Genomic DNA, 27,349 nt, shown 5'->3' with positions numbered 1-27,349 from the left:
TACACATTGTAGTTATCTCGAATATCTCTCTCCTCACCCTCACAGAGAGCCATACCATGTAAGAAATAGTACTTTTTCCAGGGAAAAAAACAACCAAACCACAGTACAATGAATCAATACATTGAAAAAGCCCCCAAACTTGCAATGTTTACCGTCTGTGACCCTCTGACCTCTATGAAAGAATGGATTGAGGGTGTCTTCTTATATACCTTCATTTTAGTCCCACTTGACCTTTATAATTTTGTTACTTTATTTTTTACATTTTAATGTAATTGTTCTTTTTGTTCACATAGTTGTAATTACTGTATGTGTTGTTTTCTTGACTGTTTATTTCACTCTCAGTTCATATATATCTTTCCATGCTTCTCCCTATGATATAATTTCTTATGTCACAGTAATATTTCAGTACGTTCATATACCATGATTTGTTTAGCCATTCTCCAATTGTTGGGAATTTTTTTGTTTATGTAAAAAAAATACCGCTATAAATATTTTGGAGTATATGGAGACCTTCCTTTGTCAGTGGCTTCCTTGGGATATAAATCCAGTAATGGAGTATCTAGTTAAAAGGATGTGGACATTTTAGTCACTTTATATGAATAATTACAAATTGCTTTCCACAATGGTTATATACCATTCATAGCTCCACCAACAATTTGTTAGTGTGCCTGTCCTTCCACTATTGCCATTGACTATTGCCATTTTTGGTCATTAATATATTAATATTAAGAATGATATTTCATCTTTCTCTTCATATCTTTTCTTTTTCCCTTCCATTTTTATTTCTAGTGTATGCTTTCCTTGGTAATAGCATTTTTCTGTTGTGTTTGTAAAGTGAATAATCTATTCACTTTTTTTTTTGGTATCATAGTATAAAATACCGCTGGCTTTTGAGTATCCATCTTTTTCTTTAATAATTAGACTAAGATTTGCAAACATATCATCTTGTAGAATTTTTTTCTGGAGGTGATCTTTGGATTCTTTGGGACTGACACTCTTTGTGTTTAGAAGATCTAGAAATTTTTCCTTCCTTCCTTTCTTTCTTTCTTCCTTCCTTCCTTCCTTTCCCCCCCCCTCCCCCCCCCACACTTTCTCTCTTTCCCTCTTTCCGTCTCACTTTTTTTTGTGAGACAGTCAGGGTTAAGTGATTTGTCCAGGGTCACACTGCCAATAAGTGTCAGTGTCTGAGGCTGGATTCGAACTCAGGTTCTCCTGACTCCAGTGCTGGTGTTCTATCTACTATGCCACCAAGCTGCCCTGAAAATTGTATTTCTTGAATTATGGTGTTCAGGTTATTTGACTTGCTGTATTCTTTGGGGAGATATGATTCTTATGTTGTCTATGTGTGTCCTGTTTTTGAGATCACCATGGTATGTTTGTGTAGATAGCATATATTCCTTATTGCTTTTTTCTTCTTCCAGATTGCCCTTCACGTCTTTGTATTTGCATTCCCATTCAGTTGTTTTCTCTTTTATTTCTTTGATGACATTTGTCACATAGTGGATTAAAGCTTTTTTTTTCTTCTGTCAACCATTTCTGCTATGTCAGCCATGAATTCTGCTTTCATGATTCTTATTTCTCTCTTGAAACATTTGGGAACATCCTGTGGTAGTTCAGGGCTCTATTGTAAATCCACAGTGTCCTCTTTCTCATTAGGTAGAATGCATTTTCTTTTGTTTTATAATATTTATTAATTATTTTTTTGATTCATGTAGGTTTCATTTGTATTATCATCTTCTTCATTGATTTATCTGCTTGTGCTCAAGGTTTTAAACTAAGTTTTCTTCTTCCTGTGATCTTTGATAATTTCAATCGTTTTTTTCATAGACCCTTATTGTTCATATTTTGACTCCTTCCCCTTTGTGATAGAATCCCCTATCTGGGCTTCTTCCCATGTTGTGGAATTCATTTTTTACTAATCTCAGTCCCTGTTGTAAAGCCTAAAATTCTAACTGTGATGTTCAGAATCTAATGAGTGGTCACCTTAAATTAGAAGCTTTAGCACCAGTCTAAGCATTTATTCAAGTATATTAGGGGTTAGCAAAGAGATGGAGAGAGGAGAAACAGCCTTCATCTAGCTATCTAAGAGAGAGAGTGTGTCCCTGCTGCTAACAGCTGGTTTCTGAATGAAAGAGACCCAGATCCTTGGGTGCTTCTCACAGAAGTCCCCTGTGAAACAGGAAGCAGGGCCATCCTCACACACAGATCCAAGCTAATTGGCTGATAGCATTGATAGATAAGACTTACAGGCATTAGACATAACTTCCAGGCGTCAATCTGACCTTTGAAACCCCAGAAAGGTCACCTCATACTTTCTCCTCAGGGCAGAACTGCCCAATGTCTTTCTCAGCAGGTTGGTGGCGCTCTGATTCTCACACTGTCACAAGTAAATTTGAGAGGTGGGGAAGGAGCAGAACTGACTTTAGCTAGGTATTCCCTTAGGCCTGGTAGAACGTCCTATATGTGCTAGCACCTTACTTAATTTCATGTATTTTTTAATTCCCTGGCTGAACACTTCTTTTGAGCAGTGGGTTTCCATACCAGAAAGAGAATGCTTCCAGTTTTCAATAACAGCCCTTCTTTTACACATGGGGAACAAGGAACATGGGGGTAGATCAGAAGTGAGTTCTTTGCTTGTCATCATGAATTTTGGGGTGAATGCAGGAGCTGAGTGTTGGCATAGATTACTGCAGCAGTGAGGGAAATTCTGAGTGAATTCCAGAGCAAGACCCTTTGGGTCCAGATAACCTTGCTAGAGTACGGGCATTGAAAGGAGGCGGGGATACTAAATGAGTACTTAGGGATTAGCTTTCTCTATTGTTAATTTATCAGGTTGCTACCTTGTTAGAGGTCTTGGTGTCTTAGCTTGTAGATACACCTATAATTATTTTACCTCTTGTGCATAAATCTTATTTTAGATAGTTTCAAGGGATAATGAGGATTAGAGAAAATGTTTCAGCCTCGTATTTTTGGTAGTATCACTTGAAAGTAGAAGCAAATGTGACAATCCATTTGTCTTCTCTTAAGCCAGACATTAAAAAGCTTTGCCAAAATATGTAAAACAATGCCACTCTCCTCACTAAAGATTATCTATATTATTGCTTATATGGATCTTGCCCCATTAGCCCTTTTTTCTCTTGTGCCTTTATCTACTGTTTATTTGTTTGTAAGACATGGTAATATTGTATCAAAGCAGTGCCCTCTGGTAGATATTGCCATGTCCCATTTGTTTCTATTTGTTGCCTTCCCTATTTGCTAAGCAATTTTATCACTGGCTCCTTGTCTTTCACCTTTCATGATAGCTGTTCCTTATCCCTTTCTCTTGGACTAGAATGTCTAGACTTGGCACTTTCAGAGAAAATGGTTTCCCAGTGCACCAACTCTTCATAGAATATCAAAGCCATCTCTCATCATAGACATCTCTTTCCCTATGAGTGTATTTCTCCACTGTATTGAAATGTCCTCCCTTTAGTCCTCCTAAAAGTTTTACTTCCTTCTTTCTGCCTTTCCAGTTCTCCTGCCACCTTTCTTCTTGTGAGACAGACACTATCCCTTTGCTGTTCATTCAGGTTGTAGATAAAGATAATACATCATCTGTTCTCTGTCTTCTATCACTCATCCTCCACATACATCTACCCTCTCACTCTGCAGTTTTGTCCAGCAAAATATATTGATTTATTTATAGAATGTTGTGGAGTTTTTTCAAAACCAGAGAAAATCATTTGAGGCATTCTTTCCAAAATTCTCTTTTAATCAATAATACTCCAATTCTGTTCTCCTATTTTTTTAATGTTTTACTTACATCTTGATCTCCTTGTGTGCTTTTTTTGCTTTTGAAAATCTTTTTCTAATTAATATTTTGACCTGTCAGTCTATTTTTTCTTTTTTTAAAAAAAAATCCCCAGATGTTATTATTTTATTCCTTAAACTTTATTTGGCAATTATACTTCTTGACCTTGTGTTTCTGGTTGTTTGGATATCTACAAGTTAAACAGTCCATCCATAGCTAGGTTTGTTTGTTTTTGGTGGAGGGGCAGGATTGCCTCAAATGATTGTCTTTTGTTGTATATTTTTTGTTGTTGTTCTTGTTGTTGACTCTTAGGTCCAGGTTTACTGGATGTCATTTTGGTTTGCTTCTGGAGCTTCCTTTACTTTTCAGAATATGCTACTTTATGTCCTTCTGTCATTTTTAGTCGTCATGAAGTTTTGTGACATTTGAATTTTCTTTCCTTTATATTTCTCTTTACTTTTTACAGAATTTGATATAATTGGAGTTGTTAAATTTAATTACTCTATGTGAGTTTTAAGTGTAGGCCTTGTTTTTTCCTGCAGGAGATCTTTGGGTGCTCTTCATTAGTACTTTGTTTTCTGTATTCAGAAGTTCTGGGGAGTTTTCCAGCATTGTGTTGTTCAAGTTTTTTACTTGCCGTGTTCTTCCTGGAAATGTATTAAATTGTCTCTGTGAATCCTACTTTAAAGGACAATGGTTCTGGTTCATATAGAGATTGTGGGGGTTTTTTGTGTATGTTTTGTGTGTGTGTGTGTGTGTGTGTGTGTGTGTGTGTGTTATTATTATTATTTTTTTAATGATTGTGCTTCTCTTCTTCCTGGTGTTCCTCAACATCAATATTTTAAAATTCCATGTTATTTTCTATTTTGCGTCTTTAGAGAAATTCTTTGCTTTTTTTCTAGTCTATTAATTAAGATCTTTTTTTTTTTCTGCACTGAGAGCTCTAAATTCTGACCTATATTTATTCTTAAAATCTGTTGTGTGGGGGCAGCTAGGTGGCGTAACGGATAAAGCACTGGCCCTGGATTCAGGAGGACCTGAGTTCAAATCCAGTTTCAGACACTTGACACTTACTAGCTGTGTGACCCTGGGCAAGTCACTTAACCCTCATTGGCCCCCTACCCCCCAAAATCTGTTGTGAATTTCATTTCTCTTTTTAACCATTTTGGGATTTCTTGTTGTTTCTTGCTATCTAGAAAGTGTACAGAATTCCATATTCCATTAGACATTGGTTCACTTATTTTTTTCTAATAATATTTGTTAAGAGAGATTTATAATCTTTTTGAGCAGTTCTTTCTAGTTCTAGGATGCTCTTTTTTGAATTGGGCTTTCTTCCTCTTGAAATCTGGTGTTTCAGCTTTTTAAAAAATAGTCATCTGTCATTTGATTTCTGATTTTTTTTCTTCTTTGATGCTGAAAAGACTTAAGGAGGCTGGGCTATCTCAGCTTCCCCCTGATTTCAGGCATTTTCTTGTTGATTAATTGCTTATATAATAGTTTAGAATCAAGAACTGTTAATAGGTAGACATACTGATACCAGTATTTCCTGCCACCTAATGTAACCATTGAATTGTTAAAGGTCTGTGACACATTCAGTGAAAGGCATAAATGGCTAATATATTAAATATTTCTAGCTTAGAAAACTTGCCAATTACTGGTTATGTTACCTTGAACAACTTAATCTTTGTAGATCAGTTTCTTTATATACATGAGAGTTGTAATAGCAAATCTTTCAAGTTCCCATTCAATCTGAAATTCTATTATTGTCTTGTATTTTTTTGCATTTCATTTTCTAAAATATAATTTTGTTTTTTTCCTTCCCAGAATCTATATAGATTTGAAGGAACTGGGTTTACAAATATTCCTCAACTTATAGATTATCATTATACAACAAAGCAAGTCATTACTAAAAAATCAGGTGTAGTTCTGCTGAATCCTGTTGTTAAGGTATGTTTATCCATTTTTTACAAAAGAAAAATGCTTGATGTGTCTCCCTTTCATATATATAAATGTCAATATTAGGGCAGATTTTTAATTTTATATGATAAATACTGTTATTAATTTAGTTAGAACCTCCATTTTCAACTTTAATTGAAATAATATACCTGTCAGTTATTGCCAGAGTACAGACCACCTGATTGATGCCCATGGTCAAGTAAATTTTTAATGACATCCAGTCACTACACAAGTAAGAAGTGCTGAGTTTGTGGAAAAACCCGCTCTCGTTTTTTTAAATAATATTGTTCATGCTGGGATGTCTGAGGTACTCTGCCAGGCTAATTAGAACAGATCAGTGTACACTTACCTCTGCAGAAGGCTGGGAATACAAGACAAAGTTACAGTTTCTGCCTTCAAGGAGCTTATATTCTATAGGTTGGAAACAACATACATATCATAGGCACTTAATAAATGTTTATTGTTTGATTGATTGATGTAGATCAATACAATTTTTTAAAAGGAATTTCTGGGAGAAAGTCACTAGCAATTTGGGGGGAAATCACATAATAGGCTTCTTGTAGGGAAAGCACTCAAACTGAACTTTGAAGGAAGGTAGGGATTGTATAAGGAAGAAGTGAGGAGGGGGTACATTGCAGGCAGGTGTTAGGGAAACAATCTCTGCAAAGGTTCAGAAATAGGACATGGAATTTCGAATGTAGGGACAGCAAGTAGGTAAATTTGGCTGGTATGTAGAGTACATGAGGGACAGGAATATGCAATAAGCTTGGAAAAGTAGTTTGGAGCTAAATTGTGAAGTCCTTTTAACTTCGGAGGGGGTCTACATTTTGTTCTTGAGAAAAGAGGGATCCCACCACAGCTTCTTAAGAGAAGTGACATTTTCAGACCTTTGGTTTTAGATTATCAGTTCAGTAATTTTTCGGAATGGATTAAAGAGCCTGGAGGCTGAGATATCAACTAGGAGACTATTTCAGTAGTCCAACTGAGAGATGATAAGGACCTGAACTAGAGTAAGGAGAAAGCAGTACATATGAAATACATTGCAGAGGTGTACCCTCAATCAAAACAGGAAAATTAGAAGGATGATTTTGATGGAAAGATAATGGGTCCTCTTTTAGACATATTGAGCGTGAGATGTCCATGAGGCACACGTTTAAAATATTTAATAGGCAGTTGGTAATAGAGGACTTCTGGAGGAAGGCAAGGGATACATGGATCTAGAATTAATCTGGCAATATTTTCACACACAAAAAATTCTAATACTACATAAAGAGTTACTGTAGAAATGCTTTAAATAATGAGCTTGTTTCCCACCTTAGAAGTTTGATTTTAGGGTTAGGGTGTGTGATTTTTAGATATCAAGCCAGCACAGTAGAAAATGAAGAAGTCTCCCAGATCCAGTGTTGTGTCACAAAAGCCCAGAGATCAGGGGGAGTATACAGAAGGAGAAAGGTGGTCATTAGTGTTATATGAAAAAAATAGGGTAAGTAAACATTAGGACGGAGAAAAATCCATTAGATTTAGCAATAAAGGGATCACAGATCACTTTGGAGAAAGCAATTTCGCTTGAGAAGTGAAGTTAAAAGTTATATTTCAAAGAGTTGAGGTGTGAGAGGAGAAGTAAAGGCAATGAGTATAGACAGCTTTTTCATGGAGCTTGACTAAGAGAGGGAGTGTTTTAAGATTGTTAAGGCTAAAATTCTAGCTAGTCTGTCTAAAATATCTAATGAGTGGTAGCCAATAAATTATAAGCTTTAGCAAGAGTTAGACTTTTAAGCATTTATTAAGGAGAATAAGAATTTGGTAAAGAGAGAGAGAAAGGCCTACATTCATCTATCTATTAAAGGGAGAGAGCATTTCTAGCTCCACTCTCCACCAGAGTCCAGAGGAAAGAGAGTGAGTCAGAGTGCCAGGCTCCCCCTTCTTCCTCCCACAAGCAAATGTCACTTCCTGTTGCCAAAGAAAAGACTCATGGTCTGGCCCTCAGAGACCTTCACCTCATGGCAGAGCTTTTCTACAGTAAGTCTCCAGCAGGTGGTGTCATTCCAATCGTTACAAGGTGATTGCTTTGACCCATGTATCTTTTCAGCTAGCTTATATGTATATATATATATATATGTATATATGTGTATATATATATGTACACATAGGTATGTATGCTTGAGAGTATATATACAATTCCTGAACCAGCATTTTGTATACTGCCTGCTCTGTTGCAGAACAGTTGACTATGATAATTTTTAGTACAAAAGAAGTTATTAAGCTAAAACTAGAAATATTAGTGAATGTAGAACAAACTTGTCTTCTAGGACCTTTTGTTTAATTAACATTTGATAATTCTAGTTAATATTTTGCTAGTGAAAATAGAGGTTTATTTTTTTGGAAGAGATTTGGTGGATAAGTCCTGATGGATGTAGGAGTGGGCATGAATAAAAAATAAGAGCAATGAAATTTTGCTGTAGGAGGATGAGGTGAAAATGAAATAGATAAGCATCTTTTATGTTGTAAAGATCATAATGTATTTTAAATAAGTCCTTCATAAATAGAAAATATTTGGCTAGAAGTAACTCTTGGATTTTACAAAATTAATGCGTGTAGCATTTCAGCAATTGTTCAGTTACTGAAAGTTTCTAAAAAGTGTTCCAACAAAGCAGTCCATCTTACATATGCTTCTAAGTAAGAATTTTATAAATTCAGTGAGAAAGCCGATCAAATTCTGAATAATCCCTTGGCCTTAAAAATGTGATAGGACTAAAATCTTGAGTAGAAACAAATGTGCTAAGCTGGGATAATGAAATAGGCTTCTGGACATCTGTGTATAAAAGTATACATAGCAATTATTTCCCAGTATGAATACTATTAAGAACAGAATTTCTAACAATCATTTTATGCTCTTTATTGTGAAATTGCATGATTTTGTTCAACTATTCATTTTAAGGGTCATAAATTAGATAGGGAGCTTAAAAATAAAAGCTCTAAAATGTTATGCTATCTCTCTGTTAAAAAATTCATCCATTTTATGGTTTGCCTCTTTGGTAATGATGCCTCAAATGAAGTAATTATTTTATTTTGTGCTTTCTTTTATGTATTACCCTGGAACTTTACTATAGTACTGCTTTTATGGGTCCAGACTTTGAAATCATGGAATAATTGAAGCTGCTTGACTAAATTCCCATGGTGGACCTACATTGTATTGATTCTCACAATATAGTGGGTTCCATTATTAATCAGTATGTCATATTTACTCTTTTGAAGCCCAAATTATAAAATAATTTGATTTTACATAGTGCTTTATAACTAAACAACTATGTATGGTAAGTAGTATAAACATTATTAATCCTATTCAACAGATAAAGAAACTGAGTCTCAGAGAAGTTAAGTGATCCTCCCAAGTTTACATAGTAATTGGAAAAGTGAGGACTGAATTCAAGTCTTCTGACTCTTATTGATCTATAAACTAAAGTTTTCAAAAGTGAAAATTTTGTTTTCAAAGATATTATCATAAACAAAAGTTGAGAACTATCTTTACATGTAACGGAAAAATAAAATATCTCACATGTATATATGTAAAAAAAAAAAGATATTATCAATCTACTTTCTTCATTCAGGTAGCTATGTGTATACACCCAATAAAATGAAAGGTAAATAAAATAGAATACCATTTTATTTTAATCCTTAATGCAGATTAGATAGGTAGAAATAAAAGTTATATTCTTCAGGAGGATTATCAAAAGCTTTTTTTGTGGGTTTTTGTTTTTTTTTTTGGTGGGGCAGTGAGGGTTAAGTGACTTGCACAGGGTCACACAGCTAGTAAGTGTCAAGTGTTTGAGGTCTTATTTGAACTCAGGTCCTCCTGAATGCAGGGCTAGTGCTTTATCCACTCTGCCACCCTAGCTGCCCCAAAAGCTTTTATTTAGATGGGTTTTTGTTGTGAAGAACTGAATATATATCTAAATGGAAAGTTAATTCTAATTATATTGACTTATTTAATTCTTTAATTCCATGAATTAAAAAAGACCATACATAGCTTTGAAGACCTTTTAAGTAATTTTGTATAAGGTATCTGCATTCTTCTCAGTGATGTTTGGGTAAAATAGATTGACTTCATAAACAAAAATAATATGCACTCTGTGCCTGTGGACCAAAATAATGACTAACTGTTACCTACAGCCAGTGCTCAAGGTAATAGTTTGCCTTCATGTGGTGAGCAAAGGAGATGTCCCTTACATACATCCTCCCTGGGGATAATTTTTACTGTTTCTTTTTAAAGACTTCAGCAGCTTTGATCTATTGTTTTTATCTTGATCCTCTTCTCTTCTCCTTAGGCAACCTGGGGCCCATCCTTACCCCTATTACCAGGGGCTTACCACATTGATGCTTGGCCTTAGGGTGGGCGCCTGATCTGTTTAGCTCACTGCAGCTCAAAACTCCAAAGCTTAAGATAGCCACCCTTCTCATTTTATAATCTAGTTCCACCCGTATTTTCAGACCAATTTCACATTGCTTTCTCTTATGCATTCTTCATTCTGACCCCAGTGCCTCTATAGCCTTTGCTGGCCAGGAGAAAACCATCTATCATGCTGAAGCTATTTAGCCAACTGGTCAAAGTTTGCAATAAGGTAGATTTTAATATCCTTTTTGCAACAGTGTTTCTAAAACTTATTTTATACCCTCCTGAGGTTATACCTTCTTAGACCTATTTTCCTCTGGTTCAAATACACCTTCTACTCTAGGAAATGTACTCTTTTTTTTTTTTTTTAAGTGAGGCAATTGGGGTTAAGTGACTTGCCCAGGGTCACACAGCTAGTAAGTAATCAAGTGTCTGACGCCAGATTTGAACTCAGGTCCTCCTGAATCCAGGGCTGGTGCTCTATCCACTGTGCCACCTAGCTGCCCCGGAAATATACTCTTAAATGGGTTAAAACAGTATTTTGTTTTATTTTTGATGTAGGATAAGAAATGGGTTCTCAGTCATGATGATGTCACATTGGGAGAATTAATAGGCAAGGTAAGTAATTAAATGTGTTAACTTTTTAAACTTCAGTTCAAGTTTGAATTTCATATTGGTTGTAAAGTTAACTTAAGATTTCTCTATTTTCATCAAAATGTTTTTCTTATTTCATAATATTCAGTAAGATGTATTTTAAACTAATTTTTAAAGGATACTACCATACCTAGTGATATATGTGTATATGTGTGTAAACATATAATATACTTTTGCTATATTTACCTATTAAAACAATTGTGTTGAAACTGAGGAATAATTTAAAGTTTCTTAATGGCTTAAGAAATACCTTCCATAATTTTTTTTTAAAGAAACACATGTGGGGCAGCTAGATGGCGCAGTGGATGGAGCACCGGCCCTGGAGTCAGGAGTACCTGAGTTCAAATCCGGCCTCCGACACTTAACACTTACTAGCTGTGTGACCCTGGGCAAGTCATTTCACCCCAATTGCCTCACTAAAACAAAACAAAACAAAACAAAACAAAAAAGAAACACATGTAAAAAGACATCTTATTACAAAATAACAAATGTGTATCTTTAAATTAGTGGCCTTATAAAGGAAATGAAATAAAGAAAGATTTTATGTAGAAGTAAGGTATGTTTAAACAAATTTTAGTCTTTACTCTCTGGGTTATGTGTCAGAAATAAAGAAAAATGAAATATCAACACCTTTATTTTTAAAATTCTATATTGTATCAAATTATATCACCAGATTGGATAAAGGTTTTAAATATAAATCATCTCAAGATAAGCATCTAGGGGGCCAGTCTCAAGGAAGACCTAGATTCAAGTTGTATATATGAAACATACTGCCTTTGTGGTCCTGGTTAAGTTTCTTAGTGCTGCTGTCAATTCTAAGAGTACAAATTGCAGAACAGTGGTAGCTTTCATAGAGGGAATTTCCTTAATGGGATTTTCCTACAGCAATGAAATTACATCTGTACCTTTAACAAAAAGCGTATGAACAGGTAAGTACATGTAGCAATGCATTGTTTTTTTGTTTTTTTTTTAGTGAGGCAGTTGGGGTTAAGTGACTTGCCCAGGGTCACACAGCTAGTAAGTGTTATGTGTCTGAGGCCAGATTTGAACTCAGGTACTCCTGACTCCAGAGCCAGTGCTCTATCCACTGCGCCATCTAGCTGCCTCAATGCATTGTTTTAACATTGATGTTACACAGATTTAGAATACTAGTCAAACCACACCTATCAGAATATAGAAACTGTATATAATAAAAGACAATTATATGATTAGCCTATTCCTCGAGGTATTTCTATACAAAAGCTTTCTAGATTTTGACTTCATGATATGAAATTCAGAACAGTGTGAAATCTGAGCATTTATAAAAGGCAAACAAATTCATCTAGAAATGATTAATGTCTTGTAATTAAGGTACAATTATGAAGGTAAAGAGATTAATAATATGTGGTAAATTAGCTATTTTGGGGAATCAAAAATGAAAAAATTAATAAGTAGTTATCATAATACAGGTAAAGCAGTTGTAGAAAAAAGAAGACTGAGGCAAGCTTAAATATTCAGTAGTAGGGAAATTTTTCTTTTCAATTAAAGAAAAACCCCTCTAATAATTTTTATTTAGTTATCTTATTTTTAATACTATTTTTGAGATAAAAATAAAATTGAATTTCTTAGAAAATTTTCCCAAAAACTTAATAGAAGCAGAAGTAGAATATGCCAATTTCAATAAGTGTAATTATCCTTCTTTGAAAGACCACATCGTCCCTCCCCAAACCATATGACAGTTGATAAGTCATTTCATAAGAAATTCTTCAAATAGAAGAAAATTAACTACTTCATAGTGATTGTTAGTCAATAGTAAATAGAAATCAAGTGAACAGGAGCTTTCTTGGAATTTTGGTAAATTGGTTATAATAAAATTCCCTTATTACGATTCATTCCCACCCAAATCAGATTATATACCTGATTTGACTGCAGAATTACTAGTTGCATCACTCCTCAGCTCAGAAACCATCAGTGACTTTATTGCATATTCAGAAAGTCCAAACTCCTTTAACTTTTCATTGAAGACACATTTTAGACTTAAATGACCTTTTTCAGCTTTATCTCCTGCATTCCTGTCACATATCCCTAGATCTTAACTATGATACTTCCCATTCATGAAACCTTTTGTATCTCCACATCTCTACTCAGACATCTGCCTCTTCCTGGAATTTACCTTTCTTTTAAAGAGCTTTCAGAATCATGGATATTTCCAGTCAATCAACAAGCATTTAATAAATACCTACTATGTGCCAGGCATTGTGCTGAGCAAAAAAGGGCAAAGAACAGTGTCTACTCTCGATAGCTTACAACTTCTCTGAGCTGGGGGGAGACAATGTGCAAACAACTGTGTCATATAAACAAGATATATACAGGTTAAATGGAGGTAATTATAAGAAGGAAGGTGATTTGGGAAAGGCTTCTTGTAGAAGATGTGATTTTTTCTGATACTGGAATGAAACCAGGAACAGCAAGAGACAGAGATAAGTAAAGAGAATTTTTCAGGCATAAGGGAAAACCAGTGAAAATTCCTAGAGTCTAGAAATGGAATATCTTGTGTGAAGAATAGCAAGGAAGCCAGTATCACTGCATCAAGCATAAATGGAATATAGGAAGTATATAAGGAGACTAGGGTAGGTTATGAGGGAATTTAAAAGCCAAAAGAAGATTTTATAATTGATTATGGAGGTAATAGGGAGCCTGAGCAGTGTGATGCAATTAGACCTTAGCTTCAAGAAGATCAATTTGGCAGCTGAATGGAGGATGGCTAGATTGGCAGCAAGCAGGCTATTGCAATAATCCTGGCCTGTGCCAGAGTGGCCACAACAAGAATGTTAGGAAGGTAGAATTGACAGTTCTTGGCAAAAGATTGAATATGGGAGATAGTTAAGTAGATAGTTGAGGATGACACCCAAGTGGCAAGACTTAGTAATTGGTTTGTAGCCACACAGAGCCAGCATCAGAGATAGGGTTTGAACTCAAGTCCTGAACTCCATTGTCATTCTTACTTTATCATGGTGGGGTTCAGATATTATGGATAGGCAAATATATTTCTAAATTATATGTGTATATACATGCATATGTGTATATATAACATTTTTACATGTATGTGTGTATATTTATTTATTTAAAAAATATATATATGTTTTTAAGGGAATGAAAGCCAGGAATAACAGCTAAAATTAAAACCTTTGAAATCATTATTTCATTAGTTTCAGCTTCCTTCCTAGCTATAGCTTTTATCTAGTTTCCTAACTGCTCTCATCCCATTCCTTTATTATTTTTCTATCTCTTTACCTTTATTCACATCATCCCAGTGACTAGAATAGACTCTCTCATTCTGTATCGATTCCATTTCTTTGAAAGCCCTTTAGTTCCTTAAAATCCAAATCAAAAATTACCTTTCCCATGAAAACTTTCATAATAAAAAATTCATCATCATAATCAAAACCCCTTGAAAACAGAATATTTTTAATTATAGTGCCTAGTGTCGCGAAAAAATTTTAAGTCCGACGGAAGAATGAAAATAACAAAGTTTCCAGGCTGAAGCAAGTAGGTTTATTGAGAGAGGGCCAGTCCCTCAACAAAACCGGTCATCCAGGCTTTGGGCCTGAAAGACCCAGAAGTACAAACTACATGGGTTTATATACCCTTGGAGACATTTTCTAAAATTAGAACATAGTCTTGAGTAATAACAGGGGATCAGCGTTATGATATCAATAGGGTGGATCATTGGTAGGCCAGTGTAAAGTGGCATGAACAGTATTACTGACCACCCACAGACCCTGTGACATTTCCTAAGGCGGATATCACAAGATCAACTATACTATGTCATAGGAAAATTGAGAAATATGGAAAAAGGACTTGACCTACTAACCTTATGCAATCTATATGAATCACAGTTTTTTTTGTTAATATATTGATTATTATTTTAATTAAATCACTTAAAACTATAGTAAATCTCTTATAACTAAGGGATGGGGAAAATCTCACTCACACTAGCAGCATTCCTTGAGCATAATAGTTACTTAATAAGTTTGTCAAATTGAATTGAAAGTAAAGTGTTACTCCAAAAACTATTGATAATTAATCCTATAGTAATTAAAAGTTGGTTACCGTAGATTTATGTAGTGTTTTAAATGACCAGTGACTTGATGACAGAGCTTCTTAAGCTTTTTTTGCGGTATGGGACACCTTTGGCAGTCTGGTGAAGCCTATGGACCTTTTCTTGATAGTGTTTTTTTAATTAATGTAATCAGATTTGTTGTAAAGGTTGTAAAGAAAACCAATTATATTGAAATTGTTATGAATTTAAAAAAAATATGTCTACATTGATAGAACTGTGAACTGATTCATACATTTTGAAGAGCAATCTGGAATTACGCTCAGAGTTATAAAACTGTGACCTTTAACCCAGCAATACCATTATTAGGTCTGCATCCCAAGGCGATCAGGGAAAAAGAAAAGAACCCATATGTTCTGAAATACAGCAGCACTCTTATTGGTGACAAAGAGCTGGAAATTAAGTGGATTCCCGTCAATTGGGGAATTGCTAACAATTTATAGTATATAATTGTGATGGAATACATTTATAGTATATAATTGTGATCCAATAAGAAATGATGAACTTGTTGGTTTTAGAAAAGCATGCAACTTGTGTGAAATGATGAAAAGTGAAGTGAGCAGAACCAAGAGAATGTTGTATACAGTAATAGTAATAATGTTCATAGAAAAATTGTGACTAACCATGTTGTTCTGAGTACTATAAATATTCAGATTAACTATAAAGGAACTATTAAGGAAGATGCTGTATGCCTCCAGAGAAAGAACTGAAAAATAAAAGCATGCATAGTTTGGTTTTACATATATTTATAAATCTGCGTCAGATGGTGGACTTCTCTAGTGCTGAGTGGGATTGGAGGGCTGGGGACAGTTCAGAACTTAAAATGTAACAAAACAAATAAATAAAGAAGAAAAATTTTAATCTACAGCTCTTAGATTAAGTATTTAGAGAGAGGAGAGAAGGCCCAAATCAGAGCATTGGAGGATACCTCCACAAAATTTATCCTTGCTTTATGACATCCTTTAATTATCTTGAGATTTTTTTCTTAATTGTATATGTGTGAATGTGTATGTATATGTGTGTATGTTTTACGTGTGTGTGTATATATATATATATATATGTATATATATATATGTATATGTGAAATCTAGTGAAAAAATTAAAAATAGGAAATCCTATCCTAAGTGAGACATTCTTCCCACACATTTCAGAAATCTGGATTCAGGTCTTTAATATTTCCACATTTTACTTACAAACTGTGATATTTTCCAACATATGTGTAATGATGTAAGGTAATGATACATTTTGGGGAAGTTCTTAAAGTTCTGACGAGGAAAACAAGAATCTTATCTTAAATATCCACAACAGCAAGCATCTGTCGAATGACCTCTATGACCATGTGCTGTGGTAAGTTCTGATCTTTCCAGAATAACTCAATGTTTGCATCATCTCTCTACTACTTCAGTACTTGAAAACCAACAGAACATTTAGGTATAGTAGTAGAACGAATTTGTTTTAGTATTTAAAGAGTGCATTTCAAATAAGATCAGAGCTTGAGGTTTGAAGAAGAGTGAAACTTTAGTCTTTTCCCCTAGAATTACACTTCTTGTGCAAAGCTTTTTTGGTTTCCTCCAACTTTTTTTACTTTTCCTCCCCTCTTCTCCTTTCACTTCCAATTTGTAAGACATTGGTATATTTATATGGTTGAAGAATGGAAACCATTCCAGATTTTTTGCTAGCCAAATATCTGACTAAATTGAACTTTTATTATGATAATAATGCAAATTATATTATTTTCTTTTATTTTTCAGAAATATATAACAAGAGTTTACTTTTTAATAGTACATATATTTTCATTTTCAGGGTAATTTTGGTGAAGTATATAAGGGAACATTAAAGGATAAAACTGCTGTTGCTGTAAAAACTTGTAAAGAAGATCTTCCTCAGGAACTGAAAATAAAATTTTTACAAGAGGCCAAGTGAGTTCTCTAAAGTAAACGAAAATTTGTACTGATAACATGTTGAGTAATTCATTATGATGTAAAAATTAAGATACATTGAATTATGGTTTGCTAACATGTCAGTGGTTTGTGAACCTAGTAAGTATCCTTTTCAAAATCTGATACTACTTCTCCAGAATTCAATAATGCTTGTGAGGTGAACTATAGCCACTTGGTGGTACAATGGATAGAGCACTTTCTGGGCCTACAGTCAAGAAGCCATGAGTTGAAATTTGTCAGTCTTAGACACTTATTAGCTGTGTGATCCTGGGCAAGTCATTTAACTTTATTTGTCTTGGTTTCCTCATCTGTAAAAATGAACTCCTGAAGGAAATGGCAAACCACTCCAGTCTCTTTGCCAGAGTTGGACTTGACTCAACAACAACAATAAACAATGAAACAATTATAGTCAAATGATTCAACTGTTAAATAACATCCAAAATGGACTTTCTAAATTTATCTTAAATGAATAAGGTTGTTACAGTCTCAATTATACATCACTACGTAGAGCTATACATGTGCGTGCACATATCTAAATCTCTATGCTTATGATTATATCCCCCCAGAACTTTGGCATCAGTTCTTTTTCCCTATCTTTCTACTTTCCATTTCTAAGAAACCATATTCTCCTTTTTCCAGCTCAGAGTTCTACATTTTCTTTAACCTCTCAATTCCATTCTTCCCAGTTCCCCTTGCTAATTATTTTCACGTCTTTCTTCTCTCAAGTAAAATTGCATTTCCTACCTTGTACTCCCTTATCATGTGAAATGTTGAAGTTGTTCAGTCAACACTAAGTACAATTAAAAACCATTTAAGTAATAGTAACATATTTTCTCCCTCTCAAAAAATATGACTGCAGGACTTTATGATACTTGATTCTTTCTGTTGTAGGGAAGCTAGGTGGCACAGTAGACCTAAAGTGAGGACAGACCTGACTACAAACCCTCCCTCAAACACTTACTTGTGACCCTGAGCAAGTCACTTAGCTTGTATGCTTCAGTTCATCTGTAAAATGAGTCTAACATTAGCACCTATTCCCAGGATTATTATGAGGATAAAATGCAATAATATGTGTAATGTGCTTTTCAAATCTCAGTGTCATTAGCTATTATTATTATCTATTATACTTTAAGTTAATCTTTAGTGACCAATAAAATATCTTTTAGTTTAGATATTAATTTGATGTCCCTGTCTTATTGGGAAACTTTACTAAGTTTACCATTGTAGTGCTAGGTGCATTACTTTCCACTTAAGCAGACTTTTCATTTACTGCATGGTGGGGAATGTGAAACTTTTCTTTGTTTTCTTGAAAGCTTTTTCTGAGAAAAATTTAAAGAAAAAACCAAGCCTCAAATTTCTCAAGATGGAATCTTTAGGAATTTTTATAAGTATAATGTGAGAGATTTTTTTCTAACAGTCCTGCCAGACTTTAAAGATACCTCTCTAAGTATAGAAGTGTAGACATTCTTTTCACACTTCAGATGTGCATGCTTCCTAGGTGTCCATACATTTATGATTACTATTATATCTAAATGTTTATACTCTGTTCAGCATTTAAAGGTCTCCATAATGTGGCCCCTTCCTATTTTTCTAGTATTCTCACAATTTCTTCCTTGCCATATACTCTATGATAAACTACCTTCTGTTCTTTAATGTGACACTCGATCTTCTTCCTGACTTTATATTAACTATGTACTTTCCTGTGCCTGGAATGCTCTCTATCTCCATCCATCTCCACATTTTAGTTTCTCTGACTTCCTTCAAGATTCAGCTCAAAAGACTGTCTAGACCAGGCCTTTCTTGGTCTCTCCAGCTGGAAGTACCTTCTCCTCTGAAATCACATCCCATCTATTCTATATTTATCTTGTATACATCTAGTTATTTACATGATTTTTTTCTCCATTAGAATAAAAACTTTGTGACAGGGACTTTTTTTTTTTTTGCCTTTCTATGTATCTCTACTGCTAACACAGTGCCAGGAGTATAGTAAGCATTTAATAAATGCTTTTTTTGTTGTTAATTGATTGGTTGATAACCTTACTTAAAATTTTCCTTGCATGTTTATATTTCCTTGAACATATTTATAGGGTTTTTTGTTATTTGATGATTTTATTTCAGTTAATCCTTTGACTTACATGGGGCAAGAGCAGCTTCTCTAAAAATGAATGATGGTGTCTATAGTATATAAAAAGTAATATATTTGATTAGGAAATGGTCTATGGAAAAAAGTCTTGTAACTTTGTCTAACATGCTTATACTATTCCATGTAAAGAAAATAATATTTTCTGATGGGAGTAAAAAGTTAATAAACATTATCATAGATTAGAAAATTTGGCAGCCTGTTATCTCATTAACTTACCACCAATTAATATTATTCCTACTCATAAAGTTAGCTGAAGAATTATTTGCAAAAATATTTAACTTATTTTCTACTATGCAGTTTGACAGTGTGTTATTTTAGCATAGATAGTGTAATAGACCCAAGCATTTTATGTGTTTTGAGAGTCATTTAATTTCATGTGTGTATTCATGCTTGCTGATTAATGGAATTTCTTTGCTAGCTAAGAAAATTTGGATTCCCACCAGCTGAGATTTGATATTAAAATCAAGCATTGTAAAGTATTTTTAAAAATTTTATAGAGATGTTTTAAACTGTGAAATCATTTTCTAAAATATTTTGATAACTATATTTGAATATAATTTACTTTCTTTTTAAATATTATCTATTTTACTTTATTCATTTAAAAATATTATTCTCAAAAGGAGTTCATAGGCTTTACTCAACAAAAAATGTCCCTGACACAAAAAAAGGTTAAGGACTTCTATTATAGAATGAGTATAACTGTCTCTACAATTATTCCTAATCTGCCTTTCTAATTAAAAGTCATAATATATTATAATTCTTAAAATATTTTTCAGCTCTTTGCTTGTGTTAGTAAAAAATATATATGTTTTAATTTTTTTTTACCCTAAGTTAAGATAGTTTTGTTCATACCATTATCCTTTCTCTTTTGGAAAACAGCGTACTAATTGACTAGGATAATAGAATAATAATGGAATTAAAAAATGGAAAGAATTTGCAGAGTTCATGTAATCTATCCTTACCCCTGTTAAAATAATCTTGTTCACTTGGTTATCTATCTTACATTTGAAGGCTCCATTGCTTGTAATAATTTCTGTCATGGTCTCTTAATATCTAAGCTAATTCTCTCTTACTCATTATGATTGTTTCCTCATTCCAAAGTGAGACAAACTACTTATTAATATCACATTTTTAGTAATACTAGTTTCACAACATTTAATTTTTTCACAGGAGTGAAAAAATGGTATTCTTTTCTTCCTGTTAATATTATCTCAATTCCCTCAGTGTTTGTCTAAGTTCTCATTTTTCAGTGATGGTTGTATTTTTTATTATTTTTATTATTATTATTACCAAAATCTATCAGAATGAAGGCCAGTGCTCAGTGGAGCATTACTTTTGTGGAAAAAAAGAAGGGGAGAGGGGACAGCTAGGTGGAACAGTGGATAGAACACCGGCCTTGGATTCAGGAGGACCTGAGTTCAAATGCGGCCTCCGACACTTTACACTTACTAGCTGTGTGACCCTGGGCAAGTCACTTAACCCCAATTGCCTCACCAAAAAAAAAAAAAAAGGGTAGACTCATTTTTGGATTATATAGCAATCAGCATAATTTCATTGTTACAGGAAACTGCTAGTGACCTTACTCTGCTAATACAGGCCTGCTTCCAACTTCTAGTCTATGAGAATTGCCTGGATTGGATTTAAACCCAGGGCTTTCTGCGTTTCAAGCAAGCTGTAGCCACTATGCCATGCATTTTTATTTTATACATTGTGGTGTCAAAGTTTTTAAAAACAGTCTTACATTTTAAATTCATACTTATCTTGTAGTCCAAGATGAATACACAGTTTTCAGTTTCACTTGTACATAATTATCTGGTCCAAAGTCAGATTTTGTGAAAGCATATGTTCTGTAGGATTTTATGCACAACCCAACTAATTATATTTAATGTGACAATCAAATATATATCATCTTAGTAATAATTGGGTAAATGTTAAGAATGAATCATGGTGCCATGAACAGTAGAAAGAGGACTAGACAGTCAGGAGAAACCTGGATTTGAATTTTATAGTTGTACAAGAGACCTTCACTGTCATCTAGTTCTATCTCTTCATTTTACAAATGAGTAAATTGAGACCCAGCAAGGTGAATTGATTTGTTCAAGGTTTTACAGCTATTAAATGGCAGAATAGTTTCAAATACAGGTTGTCTGACCTTAAGGACAGTGTTCTTTTTGCTTTTACATAGTACCTTGCTTAGAGAGTAAATAATTAGTTTTGTATATGTATTTTAATTTAAATTATAAGTGCTAATGTAACTTCTTCTTCCATCCAGAATACTCAAACAGTATGACCATCCTAATATTGTCAAGCTTATAGGAGTTTGCACACAAAGACAACCCATTTACATCATCATGGAGCTTATTCCAGGTAATTTTTTGTTTCTTGCTTTATAAGACTTGTTTCAGCTCTTATTTTAATGTCATATGTATAGACATATGTTCAGGGATCTTGATTATAGTTGTGTAGTATAGTGATATGTAATACTTTTGTTCACAATATCCTTATACTTCTCAAAGGTTATAGTGTTAGGATATGTCAGCTGATAAGTTTACTTCAAGAACACCTATGTTAATCATGTGTTGTTTCACATTGCATTAATTGACTCCATTCTCTGGGAATTGGCTTTACTGATTATGCTCTTGTGACCAAAGAATATAATGGAAAATATTCATGCTAAATTTAGATTAGTTAGATTTAGATTTTCAGGATATAGCTAGAAACTCCATCTTTTAATGCCCTTATTTATTATTATTCAAATCCTTTAAAAAAGATAATGGCTAAAAAGTTGTATATTTTTGGTTATTTTTCCTGTAGATCATGACCCTTGCCAGTCAAGGTTGTTTGGGCTAATCATTTTTGCTAGCAGATGGAGATAGTTTAAAGTGTTACAACATTCATTTGAATTTCACTGTACCTCTGTCTATAATAGAGAATACATTCCTTATGATTAATATTTGTCATGGAAGCACTTAATATTCATATATACACATGCATATCTATATTTCGTGGTAGTGTTAATATAACAAATTGGTTTGTGTCAGTCAGTCAACATCTAATATTTTATATGCTAGGCACTGTGCTAAGTTATGAGGGTTTAAAAAGAAGCATAATTCAGTCTTTGCCCTCAAGGAGCTCACAATCTAATGTTTTTGCCACCATCATTTTCTTTGCTGTATTTGAAAAGAATACGAGCCCAGTAAATGAATGTTTATTTTAGGTGTATGTATACATATCCATGTATTGAAAAATATGTTTATATCTGTATACTGTATATCTCTTTATGTATATATAAATCATAAATAAAAGGTAGGAGAATATAGGATTGCATTAAATACCATATACCAAAATTGATATCCCATGTAATTCTTAGATTATCTGAGAATGATTGTATACATTCTTCATGCTTTTACTTTAATTTCCATTGTAATGGAACCTCTTGATATGTCCTTTATTATTACTTATAATTTTTAACCCTAGGCTTTCCGTATCATTATCATTATCATCTTCAAGTAACATTGCACTGTGCTAGTTAGTTTAAGCAACATGGCTCATGCCCTAGATGATTTTGTAATCTGGTTGGGAGAAATTATAGACTAAAATAAACAAACCTCAGTAAACAGGTTGAATGGAACATAATATAAATAAAACAGTATATATGAAAAAGTAAAATTAACATACACATGTATATTACACATACACAAAATAAGTTTATAAAGATTTCTTGAAATAGTTATAATAAATTTTAATTAATTATCAAAGGCTTCATGGAATAAGTAGATTTTGCTACTCTTCCTGAGGTGCATAGAAAAGTTGATTGTTTTCCCACATGTTGGGATGGTTGCATAAAGGATTATGAACATAAGAATGTTTTGTTTTGTTTTGTTTTGTTTTACAAGGTAAAGTAAATAGTTTAGATAAGAGGTACATTGTAAGGTAAAAATGGTAGTGGCTTGTGGGGCAAAGTGGCAAAATTCCCTGAAGGATAAGGAACTAGACTTTGTGTTCATCTAAGTGGGAGAGGCAGAGCACTAATGTAGGATTGAATAGCACTATTGTATAATCTGTAATATGTGTAACAAATAGATCAAATTTAACTGGGAAGAAGTTGGAAATGACATACCCTCTGAAGAAGAAGAATTAGCCTAGTTATGAGCTAAGGAATTTTGAAGATAGGAATAAAGAGGGAGAGCCTGAATAAAAATAATTAGCTTAATTTATATAATTATTCATATATATGTATACACACATATATGTGCACATATACATATATTTACAGAAGTTTGACACAAAAATATCCTAAAGAGAATATATTCAAATATTGAAATGCATTTGTGATCTCATTAATGTATTATTTTCATTGATGCATATCGTAGCTCATTTGAATTTGCCCATGTCTTGTGACTCTTGTCCCTGACCTCCTATAAGTTTACCATAGGACATTTACCTAATATATCAATGGCCTGCCTTGTTTTCCTCTTCATTTCACAAGAATACCAGTGAATCACATAAACTGTCCATTGTTTATATCTCACGCATGCCACGTAAATAGCTTATCTTCTTTCCTGCTAAAATATTTCTTTGATGGTATTTTTTATTCTTATTCTCTTTTATAATTATAGGATCATATATTTAATACTTGATAGGACTTAGCGACCTCTCATTTCAAAAAAGAAAAACTAGAGCCATGATTCACACAAGTAGAAGTAGCAAAGCCAGAATTCAAAACTAGACCTTCTGACTCCAAATCTAGTATTTTTGTTTATGGCTTTTCCCACCATGGGCTCATGCTACTTTGATTATAATGCGTGGTAGCTGTCCATATGTGGTAGCCATTCGTAGCATCCATGCACTTTTTCATGGTTTCTACCAAAAAGTTATTAAAAAACATTAGTAATTATCTACCACATACTTTCCTGTCTCTACAAGTCTTTATGAGGGGTGTGTGTGCGTGCGTGCGTGCGTGCGTGCGTGCGTGCGTGTGTGTGTGTGTGTGTGTGTGTGTGTGTGTGTGTGTGTGTGTAGGGCATCAGAAACCTTAGAAAAGAGCAGACGTGTTTAAGCAAATTTTTCCTTACAGTAAATTACATCTTTATTACAATTGACTGAAAGAATAGAAAATCCAGTATACCACTGGGCTTATCCTTTGTTGACTATTTTAAAAGTATCTAATTTAGTAGAGCAAAAATACTACTTTAAAGCCTATCCTTCATTAAGCCATCTCCCGTATATTTAAATTGTGTGTCCTTGAAAGATGTTTTGGTTTGATGACCTACTGCTAATAAAATCTCTTCTTCACAAAACTCTCCAAAAGTTCTCCTCTCTACTCTCATTTAATGACCTTAATTTCATATTTACTGAGAAGATAGAAGTCATTTGTTTGAAATTTCTCTTCATCTCCAAATCCCTTGACAATATCCCCAACTCTTTCCTTCTTATTCAAGTCTGATGAGTTCACCCTTCTCCTTGGCCAAGACCATGTCTCTGATTTCATTTTCTTTATCTGAATAATGTTCCTTTTCTAGGATTTTGTGACAGACCTTTCTTTTGGTTCCTTTCCTTTCAGACCTTTTCTTTCAAATCTTCATTGCTGGTTCATCATCCATATGATGTTCTCTCAGTACAGGAGGTATTATTCTGATCTTTCATCTTTATACATTTTCACTTGGTTATCATCATTATCTCCCATAGTTTTAAGTGTCATCTCTCTGAAAATGATTCCCAGATGTTTTCATGTGTACATATGTGCACGTATGTGTGAATATAGTATATGTATAAATGTATGTGTGTATACATGCACACATACAGGCACATACATACATATGTGGATATATAGATATAGATATAGATATAGATATAGATATAGATATAGATATCCCAAGTTCCTAGAGAGAAACTCAATATGAATTTCATTGCTTCATCATCATTTGCTTATTGGATGCTTAAACTTGGTTGTTTCAGACTTTCACATGTCAAAAACAAAGCTCATTACTTTTCCCAAAAAACTTCTGAGATTCTTTATTTCTGCCTAGTTTACCACCATCCTTCTTTCTAGTCTTCCAAGTTCCCAACGTCACAGTTATCATCAATTTTTCACACATCCTCACTCCACATATATAATCAGTTGTCAGATTTTGTCATTTTACTCCCATAACATGTCTCATTATTCACATGACAAATTCCTTTATGTCAGGCCCTTGTTACCTTGTATGTGGATTATTATAATAGCATCCTAATTGGTTTACCTACCTCAAGTCATTTCCCACTGCAATAGTTGCCTCCACAGACCTACCAAAGTGATTTTTTTTTAAAGTACAGGACACTCCAGGGGCTACCTATTGCTTTCTTTTACAAAATTTTTCTTTCTTATACTCATTTAAGATCTTTCTTCTACCCCCTTCCTTATTAATAAGGAACAGAAGAAGGGCAAAACTGATTACAAACATAAAAAGTTAAATCAAAATAAACTTCCACACTGGCCATGTTCAAAAAAACAATTGTCTCAGTCTGCATTCTAGGTTCTACACCTCTCTTAGGAGGTAGCATGTTTAATCATTAGTCCTCTGGAATTCTGGTTGGTCATTACACTGATAAGAATTCAGTAGAATAGTATTTTATCACATCTATATGCCATAATTTGTTGAGCTGTTCTGCAGTCCCATCCCACCAGTTCAACTGGTCCCATCTTTTACCCCCTCAAAAAGAGTTATAAATATTTTTGTACATCCTTAGTGCTTAGAACTGATTTCTCCCTTAATTTGTCCTTCCTTTAATATCTCCCTCCCTCCCCCATTGTCCCCTTTCCCTCCTATTTCCTTGTTGAGTGAAATGTATTTCTTTACCAAACTCTGTGTGTGTGTGTGATTAGAGAGGGAAGATGTGGGGTGTATTTGGGGCTGTTTTCTTCCTTCTTTTGACTAGATCAGGTGAGATATGTTCATGGGTCAACCACTCCCTTCCACCCCCTCCTCCTTATTTATATAATGTCTCCTTGTTTACCCTGATTATATTTCCCTAACCTTCATTTCCTTTTACCTTTCTTTCTTAAGATCATCAAGACTTAACAGAACCACTCCCAGGTCTTGTATAATTGGACTCCCTCTATGAATCTTTGTTTGTTTGTTTGGGAGGTTAAGTGACTTGCCCAGGGTTACACAGCTAGTAAGTGTCAAGTGTCTGAGGCCGAATTTGAACTCAGGTCCTCCAGATTCCAGGGCCAGTGCTCTATCCACTGTGCCACCTAGCTGCACTCCCCTCTATGAATCTTAGTGGTGATAGGATTCAGAGGGAACATAGCTCCCATATCTGGCTGCAGTTTATCCTTGTTTAGTTTTTTATCTTTGTTCATTCATGTTTACTTTTTTTTTTTTTATTACATATAAGGTATTTTTTTTTCCGTTACATGTAAAGATAGTTCTCAACTTTTGTTTATACAAACTTTACAATTTCAGATTTTTCTCCCTCCCCTCCCTCCCCCCTCCCCTAGACAGCAGGTAATCTGATATAGGTTATATCTATATATCTGTATACATATAGATATAGATATATATACACACAAATATATATACATATAATAACATTAATCCTATTTCTGCATTAATCCTGTTATAAGAGAAAAAATCAGAGCAGCAATGCAAAACCTCAAAATAGAAAAAAAAAACAATAGCACCCAAAACAAAAGAAATAGTATGGTTCAATCAGCATCTGTACTCAACAGTTCTTTTTTTTTTTTTCCTTGGATTTGGAGATCTTCTTCTATCATGAGTTCTCTGGAACTCTTCTGTACCATTGCATTGGTGAGAAGAATATAGTCCATCACAGTAGGTCAACACTCAATGTTGATGATACTGTGTACAATGTTCTGGTTCTGCTCATCTCACTCATCATCAGCTCACGTAAGACCCTCCAGGTTTCTCTGAACTCCTCCTGCTCATCATTTCTTACAGCACAATAGTATTCCATTGTATTCATATGCCACAACTTGTCCAGCCATTCTCCAATTGATGGGCACCCCCTCAACTTCCAATTCCTTGCTACCACGTAAAGAACAGCTATAAATATTTTTGTACATGTGGGTCCCTTTCCCCCTTCCAATTCATGTTTACTTTTTAATGTTTCTTTTTACTTCTGTGTTTAAACTTCAAAGTTTCAATGGAGCTTTAGTCTTGCATCAAGAATTCTTGAAAGTTCTCTGTTTCATTTTTTCCCTTGTTACATTCTAATAAATTTTTCTATTTAAGTTATTCTTGGCTATCTGCCCATATCCTTTACTTTCTGAAATCTTGAGTTCAGGTTCTTCATTTGTTTATAGTGGTAGCTGCTAAATTGTGGGGGATTCTGGTTGTGGCTTCTTCATATTTGAATTCTTTCTTTATGGTTG

General features: G+C 34.0%; 1 protein-coding gene across 3 annotated transcripts in view; it reads left to right on the top strand.

Annotated features, from left to right (window-relative positions):
* FER (FER tyrosine kinase) overlaps positions 1-27,349 on the top strand; it is a 284,636-nt gene that overhangs the window by 149,133 nt on the left and 108,154 nt on the right. For all 3 annotated transcript variants that reach the window (XM_043975821.1, XM_043975819.1, XM_043975820.1), the window contains 4 exons: positions 5,615-5,737; positions 10,698-10,754; positions 16,693-16,808; positions 21,245-21,339. In XM_043975821.1, coding sequence (XP_043831756.1) covers positions 5,615-5,737; positions 10,698-10,754; positions 16,693-16,808; positions 21,245-21,339 — 391 coding nt within the window. The remainder of the gene's footprint in view (positions 1-5,614; positions 5,738-10,697; positions 10,755-16,692; positions 16,809-21,244; positions 21,340-27,349) is intronic.

This window comes from Dromiciops gliroides, chromosome 1 (genome assembly GCF_019393635.1).
Source record: "Dromiciops gliroides isolate mDroGli1 chromosome 1, mDroGli1.pri, whole genome shotgun sequence".
Classification (NCBI taxonomy): Eukaryota; Metazoa; Chordata; class Mammalia; order Microbiotheria; family Microbiotheriidae; genus Dromiciops; species Dromiciops gliroides.
This window is presented reverse-complemented; position numbering and strand designations above follow the sequence as displayed.